The sequence below is a fragment of the Triturus cristatus genome, chromosome 8 (assembly GCF_964204655.1).
Source record: "Triturus cristatus chromosome 8, aTriCri1.1, whole genome shotgun sequence".
Taxonomy (NCBI): Eukaryota; Metazoa; Chordata; class Amphibia; order Caudata; family Salamandridae; genus Triturus; species Triturus cristatus.
The window spans coordinates 154,990,333-155,002,947 of NC_140591.1; the positions used below are offsets into that span (position 1 = coordinate 154,990,333).

The 12,615-nt window shown below is 46.3% G+C and overlaps 1 protein-coding gene across 1 annotated transcript in view; it reads right to left on the minus strand.

The window, feature by feature from the left end:
• LOC146801734 (uncharacterized) overlaps window positions 1-12,615 on the minus strand; it is an 85,998-nt gene that overhangs the window by 26,167 nt on the left and 47,216 nt on the right. The window contains exons 4-5 of the mRNA XM_085621211.1: window positions 6,512-6,547; window positions 4,588-4,621 (exon numbers count right to left, since the gene is read on the minus strand). Coding sequence (XP_085477337.1) covers window positions 4,588-4,621; window positions 6,512-6,547 — 70 coding nt within the window. The remainder of the gene's footprint in view (window positions 1-4,587; window positions 4,622-6,511; window positions 6,548-12,615) is intronic.

The window sequence follows — 12,615 nt, forward strand, 5'->3', positions numbered from 1 at the left end:
CGAAATCCTCCTCATCTCCAACAAAGAAGAGAACCCTCAAATTTCAGAATGGCTAAAAGCTTTGGATGCTCTCAATGGCAATCACACTCTGACCCACTCTGTAAAATCATTAGAAATCACCCTAGACCCAAAACTCGACAAGGCCAAACACATCAAGAACTCCACAAAGAGTGCCTTTGTCAACCTGAAGCTACTCAACAAAATAAAACCATTCATCCCAACCAAAGACCTCAAACAAGCAACCCAATCACTGGTGCAATCCAGACTTGACTATGGGAATGCCACCCTCACTGGTACAACAAAATCTCACCTAGCTCCCCTCAAAACTACTCAACGCAGCAGCTAGAATGGTCACTGGAATCAGGAAATACGACCACATCTCACCAGCACTCAGAGACCTAAAATGTAAATGTGTTGTACTTGTATAGCGCACTGTTACCCTGGGGTGTACTGGCGCTGTACTCATACCGCTGTGGAACCCTTCCTGGCTTTTCCCTGTGAAATATCCACTCCTGGGCACCCCCAAGGTGAAGCCAGGCATCCCAGCGCTGTTGGGGCCATTGTGGAGATCAAGCAAGCTATTGCCCAGAGTTGCAGAGTGGGACCCATGATTAGAATAGGCACCGAGGAAAGAATTAACAGGTCTGAGGAAACTGAGCCCAAGACCCGCCGAGGCGGGAATTGAACCCTGGTCCCGGGCCAGACCTCTGCTTCAGGGTCTGCCGCTCTAACCATTGAGCCACACTTCTCCACTGGCTCCCAATCGAACTGCGTGCCAGTTTCAGAACTGCCTGCCTCACACACAAAGCCCTGCACACAGGAAAACCTGAGTATTTGGCTGCTAAATCAAAAGGGCTGGTCAAACATGGAACCTCAGAAGCTCCAGCACCCTACTACTCATCCCTATGAAAACACGCAAACAAAAAACTGCTGCACGGTCCTTCGCTGGAAACGCACCCAAAATCTGGAACGCCATCCCAGTCGGTATCAGAACTATCTCGTCCTTCACAAAATTAAAAAAACACCTAAAAGTCCTTCTCTTCAACCGCTACCTCCCGAATGGATAGCCAATATCTAAACGCGAATCCCTGCTCATCGTCTCTCCCAGACATTGTAGCTCTAAGACTTACCTCCTCCCTGCTGTTTGACCCCTAACTGCTCCTCCCCCCTAAGTGGTTCAAGCCCAAGACAACGTACACTCTATGAGGTTATCTCAAGACTCACGGACTACCTCAATGCTGCTTAGCACACTTGGACTTCCGAACCTATATGTAGAATACTGCTTTATTGTATCAACCCCAAGACAACGTGCTCTCTATGAGGTTATTTCAAGACTCACGTACTACCTCAATGCTGCTCAGCACACTTGGACTTCCAAACCTATTTATAGAATACTGCTTTATTGCATGAATCTTGCTCAAAAACTGTTGTGAAGCGCTCCGATACCCTTGGGTCAGGCTAGTGCTATATAAAACCCCTTCATAAAATAAATAAATATAAAATACTAGACATTCATTTCATCCACCATTCTTTCTTACCTGTATCCTCCCCATTGTTTTTTGGCCCTTAAAATGAATGAAAAATTGTGTGTATCTTGATTACATGGTGCTTAGCAAACTAACTGTAAAAAAATCAGTATCCTTTACCTTGATTCTGTTTCTATTTGAGCAGGTGTGGAATTTAACCATTTACACCAAATTGGAGTGTAAGGGGTTTACCCCCTCAGCAGAGTTAAAGAAGGCAATGAATGGAAGATGTACTTCCAAACTAAGTTCAGCCTCTTTGAATACATAGTAATGCCATTTGGACTCTGTAAATCCCCAGCGGCGCTCCCGTTCTTTGTTAACGAGGTCCTAAGAGACTTATTGCATATATGTGTCATTGTGTACATAGAAGACATCCTCATTTGCTCCCAGAACCTGATTGACCACGTGACTCATGTTGGGCCATTCTACAATGTCTCTTTGAAAACAATCTATTTGCTAAATTTGAAAAATGTACATTCCACACCTCTATAGTAGAATTTTGGGATTATGTTCTCTTCCTGGAAGGCATAACTATGGATAAGAAAACGGAAGCTGAAATTTTGGATTAATGTTCACCTACTAAAATGAAGAACATACAGGGCTTCCTGGGGTTCGCAGTTTTTTTTTATAGGAGAATCATTACCCATTATTCTGAAACTATTACACACATTACCAGACTTTTTGAACAAGAAAGTACCTTTCCACTGGTCAGAGGAAGCTGATCAAACCTTCGCCTTGCTTAACGACAAGTTAACATAAGCCCTGGTGCTTAGGCACCCTGATGCTATGCAGGATTTTTTCGTAAAAACAGATGCCTTTGGCAGCAAGATAATTCTACAGGACAAATGCATCCCATAGCTAAATTATCTAAAATCTGTTACCTGCTGGACAAAATTACATGATTGTTGAGAGAGAGTTACTCACCATCAAGTTGGGTATTCCAGAATTGCAACATTTCTTGTTGGGAGCTGCTCACATTGTCATGATATTCATAAACCACAAGATTTTGCATTTTTTTAATCTCTCAAGGCTTTAACCTGATGAAAATTTGGTGGCCACTGGTTTTATACCAACCTATCACCCAGGGCCTCAAGAAAGAAAAGCAGATACCCTGCCACAGTGTGGATGTACCTCCCTAGGCACAGACATTGTGCCCAGAAATGGTTCTAGGAGGATGCCAAAAAGAAGCCTTTCTTGAAAGATTAAGGTAGGACGCCCTTCAGATTGACAGGGGAAATGGTTGATTGATAAGGGGAATAGAATACAAGATGGCCTTTTTTACAATAAAGCAATGTATTACTACCTTCCCCAGAGATAGTGCAGGAAACGTTATATCCTTCTCAATGGACATTCAGGTATTTAGAAAACCATAGTAAGTTGCAAAAGATGGTTCTGATAGCCCAGCCTGTCTAAGGACATGCTCAACTATAATCATTCTCGTCCAATACGCATTCAAAATAAGATTCCCTACTCAGTGCCAAGGACTCGCATATCTTCTCCCAGTACCCCCATACCAATGGCATAACTTAAGCAGGAATTTTATCACAGTCCTTCCCAATTCCAATGAACACACTACAATCTGGGTAACTGTGGACCTGTTTTCTAAAATGGCACACTTTGTAACTCTAAAGAAACTTCTCACCTCAAAGGATTTGTTCTCGCTTTTCCTTCAGATTGACACACAGCTTCATAGTCTCCATTCTGTTAGAATTTCTGATAGGAGGGCACAATTTATCTCTGTATTATGGCAGAGCTTGTGCACCTCGGTGGACATTGATGCTCGACTCTTGGTTGTCTATCACCCACAAACTGATGAGCAGGCAGAGCAAGTAAATCAGTAATTTGCACCAGATTCTTTGATTTTTGTTAGTCACTAATTCCGCAGAATGGGAACAGATACACACTTTAGTAACATTTACACACAGTAGCTCTCAGTCTTGTGCCACTGGTACTTCCCTATTTCACTGTCTAATAGGTAAGCATCCACAAGCTCTATTTGCAGATCCACCAAGAACTCTAAGCAATATTCCATCTATCCAGGACTATCATGATCTCTAATCTGAAGTCCAAAAATACATTAAACAAGAGTTGAAGCAACACATGGAGGTGCAGACTAAGAACCATAAAAAACAGCTGCCTGAATACAAAGAAGGGAATATGGTATGGCTCAACATCAAGAAACCTAAAATGGAAGGACCCTGCAAGCTACAGCCAAGGTATCAGGGTAATTTGTATATCTTCAGGGTCATCGACCCAGTGGCAATGAAACTCCAATTGCCAGATGATTTGGCAATGCATCCAGTGTTTCTTACTCCTTTGCTTCTACCTTTTGGGGCTCAAACTTCGCTTAAGATATGAGTAGATGATCACATGAAGTTTGAGGTCCATCGCATCTTGTGTGCCAAGAGAGTCATGGGTCATCTATTATCTTTAGTGGATATAAAAGGGTACGGGCCACACAATCGTTCATGGGAACTCGCTGCCAATGTCTGCATATTCGGAGTTTTCTGGTGCTTTCATGGATGCTATCCCACCAAGTCGGCCCAACAGGTCAATGTTTACACGGGGGTAGTTAAGGATCTTGGTTCTCTCACTCCCTCTTTGGAATTTGTGCCCAGGGATTTTGTTCTGTCGCTCATAAAGCCACCCCCCCCCCCCCCCCAGGTCCTTCCTTCTACTGCCTTTTATGTTCCAATAGATAATTTCTTGGGGTCTTTTAAGCCAAAGACCCTTTATTCCACCATACATTATCTCCAGGGGCCTTTTGTCCCTGTTGCTTCAAGCTCCCATTAAGTCCACATTCATTCCCCGGGGCCCTTTTTGCCTACTGATTGTCTGGCACACTCTCCCTAGGAAAAATCAGTGAAACATAGTAACAGTGGCCATCTTGCTTGACCGCGGTATAAATACTGCGCCCAAACGACGATGCCCTGCGTGACTTCATTCCTTTTGGAGAGAATGGATCTCTCTTCCCGTAGTTGCTTGAAAATCTGCATTCCTGCCCAAAGACCTCCAGCCTGGAAGCCTGATACTCCACCTGGAGTCCCCACAAGCTTCTTACCTGAATTTTTCATCATTCAATACACGAGTTCTGTCTGAGAGGAAAGGGAGAAAGAGCAGCATTACCATGTTTTTTAAGGATTCTGTACCAAGCTAACTGAACATTAAACAAAGACAAAGATTAGTGCACCAGCTAACTTTTTTCTCTTTTTCGTGTTCAACTAACATTGAGAATTCCTAAAAAATTGAAAACATGGGACTAACTCTTGGGAGACATTTGAATCTAATGTACGGAACTAACAATTTTATCCTCTCCTGCTCAGTATTTAGAAAGAGACTCAGTGAATAAGAGCAAATTTCAAGCAAGGGGGTTCTCTACCCAAGTAGTGGTTAAAGCTTATAGACCATAGGTACACAGATATTTGTACTGAATGATTCTTTGTGTATAAGGAGATATGATGTACAGTAAATTGAACACATTGGGTAAACTACGGTATCTCTCTCTCTTATGATTCATTAACAGGTATACAGCACCAGTCTCAGACTAGGAACAGTCTGACTGAGAAACCACAGCAATAAGATTAAGAGAAGTCTTTTTGGAGGTTCCCATATACAAGATCTTGATTAAGGATCTTTCTCTTTTTTCTTATCCTTCCCCATTCCCTTCTGGGACACCTGCTGATTTGGGGTTTTAGCCCTGGTCAGGATTTGTCCCAGAGGAGAGTGGAGGTCCAGCATCGACCCCGCAGACAAATATTCCAAGTTAGAGGCCTTAACAGAAAGCCAAGGTACAACTACCTTTTCCGCTTGGACAATATGGACCCTACTGATCATTTAGACAAACATGATTTAGCCCAATCCTTAATAAAGGAGTCCCCTTGTGCACTGGACCTGGTCTGAGCCTTGCCACACATGCAAACTGAGGTCCAGACCTTACGGCAGGAGAATCAGACACTTAGGGATGATTTAGGGATCATTTGCGGAACTCCCCTTGGTTAAGTTACTTTGGAGCAATACCAGAAATGACACGCCCAATAATTCAACCTTCACATTTTGTAAACCCTGATCATAAGCCCAATTCTTTCCCTACCATTGGAAGGAAACAGTCCATGAATGTGACCGGAAAAGACCATACCCCAGTCCCTCAGGCCCCACCCAAGCAATTTATGGGTCAGTTTCAAATTCAATGCCTTCTGGCGCCAATGTCAGTTGCAGTTATTGTGCAAGCCTGGGCAGTCACTTCCAATGCAACCAAAGTAGCATTCAAAATTCCCTATCTGACTAATTGCAGAGTGCGACTTGTCACCTTTGAGGCTATCCAGGGGCTGGCAGGGTCCAAGGTCTCAGTCAAAGAGCCAGGTTTTTCAGTTCCTACAGAACTCCTGTACAGTAGGGGACGTCCTGAGGTGCCAATGTCTGGACACTTCGCCTTTAGTGATGCTTTCATGGCTGCTATCCCACTAAGTCCATCCAACAGCTCACTCTTTGCGCAGGCAGGGGGCAGTCAAGGATCTTGGTTCTCTCACTCCCTCTTTTGTGATTTGTGCCCTGGGATTTTGTTCTTTCACACATATTGCAACCCCCCAGGTCCTTCCTTCTAAGGGCCCTTTATGTTCCAATAGATCACTTTCCGAGGTCTTCTAATCCAAAGACCCTTTATTCCACCGTACATTATCTCCAGGGGCCTTTTGTCCCTGTTGCTTCAAGCCCCCATTAAGTCCATATTCATTCCCCGGGGCCCTTTTTGCCTAATGATTGTCTGGCACACTCTCCCTAGGAAAAATCAGTGACACACAGTAGCGGTGGCCATCTTGCTTGACCGCGGTATAAATACTGCTCCCAAATGACAATGCACTGCATGACTTCATTCCTTTTGGAGAGAATGGATCTCTCTTCCCATAGTTGCTTGAAAATCTGCATTCCTGCCCAAAGACCTCCAGCCTGGAATCCTGATACTCCGCCTGGAGTCCCCAAAAGCTTCTTACCTCTATTTCTGGCTCCTTTCTCTACATGAGTTCTTCCTGAGAGGAAAGGAAGAAAGAGCAGCATTAACATGTTTTTTTAAGGATTCTGTACCAAGCTAACTGAACATTAAACAAAGACAAAGATTAGTGCACTAGCTAGCTTTTTTCTTTTCTTCGTGTTCAACTAACATTGAGAATTCCTAAGAATTGAACACATGGGACTAACTCTTGGGAGACATTTTAATCTAATGTACGGAACTAACAATTGTATCCTCTCCTGCTCAGTATTGGGAAAGAAACTCAGTGATTAAGAGCAAATTTCAAGCAAGGGGTTCTCTACCCAAGTAGTGGTTAAAGCTTATAGACCGTAGGTACACAGATATTTGTACTAAATGATTGTTTATAAGGAGATATGATCTATGATGTACAGTAAATTGAATACATTGGGTAAACTAATGTCTCTCTCTCTCTTGTGAATCGTTAACAGGTATACAGCACCAGTCTCAGACGAGGAACAGTCTTACTGAGCAACCACAGCAATACGATTAAGAGAAGTCTTTCTGGAGGTTCCCATATACAGGATCTTTATTAAGGATCTTTCTATTTTTTTCTCATCTTCTCCCATTCCCTTCTGGGATACCTGCTGATTTGTAGTTGTAGCCCTGGGATTTGTCCCAGAGGAGAATGGAGGTCCAGCATATACCCGCAGACAATTATTCCAAGTTAGAGGCATTAACAGAAAACCAAGCCACAACTGCCTTTACAACTTGGACAATATGGACCCTAGTGATCATATAGACAAACATGATTCAGCCCAATCCTAAAAAAGGAGACCCCTTGTGCACTGGACCTGGTGTGAGCATTGGCAGACATGAAAACCGAGGTCCAGACCTTACGGCAGGTGAATCAGACACTTAGGGATGAGTTAGGGATCATTTGCGGAACTCCCCTTGGTTAAGTAACTTGGGAGCAAAGCCAGAAAAAGACACGCCCGATAATTTAACTTTAACATTTTGCAAACCCTGATCATAAGCCCAAGGCTTTCCCTACCATTGGAGGGAGACAGTCTATGAATGTGACCGGAGAAGACGAGGTGTGGCTCACTCGTTAGAGGAAGCAGACCCAGAAGCAGAGGACGGCCCGGGACCAGGGTTCAATCCCCGACGCGGCAGGGTCGTGGACCAGGGCCAGCGGACTCGATAATTCTCGCTTCGGTGCCTACTCTAACCAGGGATCCCACTCGGCGACTCTGGGCATTAGCTTGCCTCATCTCCACAACGGCCCCCCACATTCGCTGGGGATGCCTGGTTTCACCTTGGAGATACCCTGGAGGGACCATCTCACAGGACGGGTTCCCCAGCGGTCTACAGCGCCAGGACGCCTCAGGGCAGCAGTGCGCTTTACAAGACACATACATTTACATTTACATACCCCTGTCCCTCAGGGCCCACCGAGTAATTTTACGGTGGCAGTTACAAATGAGATTCCTTCTGGAGCCAATGTCTGTTGCAGTTATTGTGCAAGCCTGGGGCATTCACTTCCAATACAACAAAAGTAGCATTCATTATTCCCTGTCTGTCCAATTGCAGAGTGTGACTTGTCCTCCTTGAGGCTATCCAGGGGCTGGTAGGGTCCGGGGTGTAGGAGAGTAAGATCTGCTTCACATTGGTACCCCCACTTTTTGCTGGTGTTTCACTATTTTTCGACCTTAGTCTGGCTGTGGCCCTGCTAATCAGGACCACAGCCTAGCTGCTTCATCTCTAAAATGGTTTCCATGTACATTAGGTACATATCTAATTGTATTCTGGAGTGCCTTATAAGCCCCTAGTATATGGTATACTATGTACCTAGGGCATAGGTACCTCAGAGGCCTACCAGGGGCTGCAGCATATATTATGCCAACCCTGGGAAGCACTCCAAAATGACACCACAGGTCTGCTACTGCAGCCTAGGTAAGGGTGTGCTTGCACCCCTTACTGTGGTATAGGCTACCTAGAGCACTACCCTATACAGACACATATAAACCTATAAGCCACTCCTATGGCAGGCCTTGACAATCCTGAAGGCCGAGTGCTTGGTTTTATGTGAGAGGGTGCCCAAGCATGAGCTGAGCCCCTCTGCAGCTTTTGGAAATACTTCCTTATGGCTGTTCTGTGATACAGCCATACCATATACTCTTAAGAGCATTATAACCTCGCGGTAAATGCTATCTTTGGGATGGCTGCATCAAAACATGTCGTGTTTGGTGTCAAACGCTTTGGAATACTAACCCCCCCGCTAGTTCTGGCGGTGGGGTTAGCATTCCACCCTTTTGAAGGGAAAGACATGTTCACACTGGCTAAACCCGGTAGGACTTTCCTGAGCCCTGGCATAAGAAAATGGATGCCTCTGCCACAGACACGGGTCTGGCCTCCTGCTGTTTGGTCACCCTGTCAGGGGTCCATTGTATTTGGTGAAGTAAGGATGGGAGTTACCTCTCAAGCCCCCAAAGCAAGACATAGTGGACGATGTACTTGGTCTCTGCTCCCGGATGGCTGAGTACATGAAAAAGGCAAACAAAAACCTTGAGGCTAGCCAGGAACTGTAAAAAGCCTGGCATGACCAAAAGGCTGTACTGACTTTTTATCAGCCAGGACAGAAAGTGTGGGTGTTGGAGCCTGTGGCCCCAGCAGCTCTCCAGGACAAGTGGAGTGGACCCCACACTATTGTTGAACAGAAGGGAGAGGTTACTTATTAAGTAGACCTAGGAACTCCCAGGAGTTCCCGTAGGTTTCTCCATGTCAACAGGCTAAAGCCATATGTGGACAGGGCTGACATGGGCTTGCTCATGGCAACTGATGAGGGACAGGAGGAAGAGAGTGACCCACTCCCTGCCCTCCTCTTACAGAACCCTGATGATGGGTCAGTTGATGGTGTAGCCTTGGCAGGCAGCCTCACTGCCCAGCAGCAAACTGATTGCAGACAGGTTCTCAATCAGTATAGACACATGTTCTCACTGACTCCAAGTCAGACTACCTGGTGCACTCATGAAGTTGACACTGGGGACAGTCTGCCTATTAAAAATACGATTTATAGGCAATCTGACCATGTCAGGGACTGTATACGGACAGAAGTCCAGAAAATGTTGGATTTGGGAGTTATTGAACCCTCAGATAGCCCTTGGGCTAGGCCAGTGGTCCTTGTGCCACAACCGCACACCAGTGGTGGAAAAAGAGAGATGAGGTTTTGTGTGGAGTATAGGGGTCTCAATGCAGTCACTAGCACTGATGCCCATCCAATACCAAGGGCAGATGAGCTTATTGATACTTTGGCCTCAGCCAAGTACCTTAGCACATTTGATTTGACAGCTAGCTACTGGCAGATCAGACTAGCTGATGATGCAAAGCCAAAGACAGCATTTTCTTTGAAGAATGCACCTGCCACTTTCCAAAGGTTGGTGAATACAGTTCTCACAGGCCTGGAAGCCTTTAGTGTAGCATATCTAGATGGTATTGCTGTCTTTTGCTCCACCTGGGAGGATCACCTGATCCACCTAAGGAATGTTTTGGAGGCCTAACTATCAAGGCTACTAAGTGCCAGATAGGGCAGAGTCAGGTTGTGTACCTGGGCCACCTTGTAGGTGGAGGCAAGGTTCAGCCATTGCAGAACAAAATCCAGACCATATTGGAATGGAATGCTCCAACTACCCAGACTCAGGTGAGAGTCAAATGGTATGGATCAATAGTGACACCCTTGAATGGCTTAACTTCTAAGAAGATGCCCAAAAAAGTTCAGTGGACAGCTAGCTATCAAAAGGCATTTGATGACCGGAAGCGGGCCATGTGTACTGCTCCCATTCTGCAGAGTCCTGACTACTCCAAAAAGTTCCTTGTTCAAACTGATGCATCTGAATTGGGGGTTGGGGCTGTACTGTCACAATTGAATGAAGAAGGTCAGGATCAGCCAATAGCTTTCATAAGCAGAAGAAACGTTGGTCAGCCATTGAGAGGGAGGCCTTTGCTGTGGTTTGGGCTCTGAAGAAGTTGAGGCCATATTTGTTTGGTACTCACTTCCTTGTTCAGACAGACCATAAGCCCCTCTTATGGCTAAAACAAATGAAGGGTGAAAATCCCAAACTGCTTATGTGGTCCATTTCCCTACAGGGTATGGACTTTACAGTGGAACATAGACCTGGGAGTAACCATGCCAATGCAGATGGACTCTCTAGGTATTTCCACTTAGAACATTAAGACTCAACTGGTCAAGGTTAGTTTAATGTCCCTGCGTTTGGGGGAGTTTGTGTAGGAGAGTAGGATCTGCTTCACATTGGTACCCCCTCTTTTTGCTGGTGTTTTACTGTTTTTCGACCTTAGTCTGGCTGTGGCCCTGCTAATCAGGACCACAGCCTAGCTGCTTCCTCTCTAAAATGGTTTCCATGTACATTAGGTACATATCTAATTGGATTCTGGAGTGCCTTATAAGCCCCTAGTATATGGTATACTATGTACCTAGGGCATAGATACCTCAGAGGCCTACCAGGGGCTACAGCATATATTATGCCAACCCTGGGAAGCACTCCAAAATGACACCACAGGTCTGCTACTGCAGCCTAGGTAAGGGTGTGCTTGCACCCCTTACTGTGGTATAGGCTACCTAGAGCACTACCCTATACAGACACATATAAACATATAAGCCACTCCTATGGCAGGCCTTGACAATCCTGAAGGCCGAGTGCTTGGTTTTATGTGAGAGGGTGCCCAAGCATGAGCTGAGCCCCTCTGCAGCTTTCGGAAATACTTCCTTATGGCTGTTCTGTGATACAGCCATACCATATACTCTTAAGAGCATTACAACCTCGCGGTAAATGCTATCTTTGGGATGGCTGCATCAAAACATGTCGTGTTTGGTGTCAAACGCTTTGGAATACTAACCCCCCCGCTAGTTCTGGCGGTGGGGTTAGCATTCCACCCTTTTGAAGGGAAAGACATGTTCACACTGGCTAAACCCGGTAGGACTTTCCTGAGCCCTGGCATAAGAAAATGGATGCCTCTGCCACAGACACGGGTCTGGCCTCCTGCTGCTGACCGAAACTCCGGCAGGGGAGGCCTAGATAATAGGTTTCCTGTCGAGGGGAGGTGTCCCCACCTCCCCAGACAGGCTGATGTGTATTGGGGCTGGGCGGGAGCACTCCCTGGCGCTTTGAAGTCCTGCACTGGGGGCACACTTGGTGTCCCTGTGCATACTCCTGTTCAAACCGGTTGCAGGGGCTACCTGCCCCTGCTCTGGTGCGAAACTGGACAAAGGAAATGGGTAGAGTTAGTCCATCCCTTAAACACACTATAAGTATAGGAATCCAGTCCCTAGGACTTTAGATTACCCTGGACAAAACTCTGCAACGTACATCCTGGACCTTCGATGTTCTATCCTGGCTAGAAAACTGAAGAGATCTCCCTTGGGGTTAAGGAGTGACTCCCCTGCTTGGCAGGCACCAAAGAAGCATCAGACCATTCTGCAATTCTGAAGCTCCCACCCGACGCCAAAGTCTCTGCATCCCCAGTGGTGGATTTCCAGAGTTCCCCGAGGCTACCCTGAGTCCACAGCAAAGCTGAGGCCCGTGGCTATCGTGGGTGATGTGGAACTGTGACCCCTGGACACCGTGAACTTTTGCAGCAACACTATCTTCCTGGTCCTCCTCGAAGTTGTGCTTCGAGTAGCCCCAGCCTTGAGCACCTCCTGCACCGAAGATTGTTGGCCTCCACTCCACGAGTGACCCGTGGGCCAGCTTCAAGTACGATCGCTCGAGGCTCCTTCGCGATCACTAGCCTGTTGGCTAGCAGGTTCCCATGAAGGCAACTCCTTTTCTGATTGGGCGTTCCTGGTAGCTCCGGACGTGCCCTGACTTACCCTCACTGGGTGAGTCCCTCAGACCTTGCTGGTCTGCACCGCAGTCCTTTCTCTGCATTCCTGTGACTTGCCGTTGCCAAGGCTTGTTGGGTCCATTCTGGTCGCCGACACTGCAGCACTTGACAGACAGCTCGAATCCGGCTCGTGGACTTCGTCGATGCCTCCTGGACCTCGTGGCTGAAGAGTCAAGACACCCATCAACTCACCTGAAGCACCCGACATCTGTGGGCATTGGTCCATCC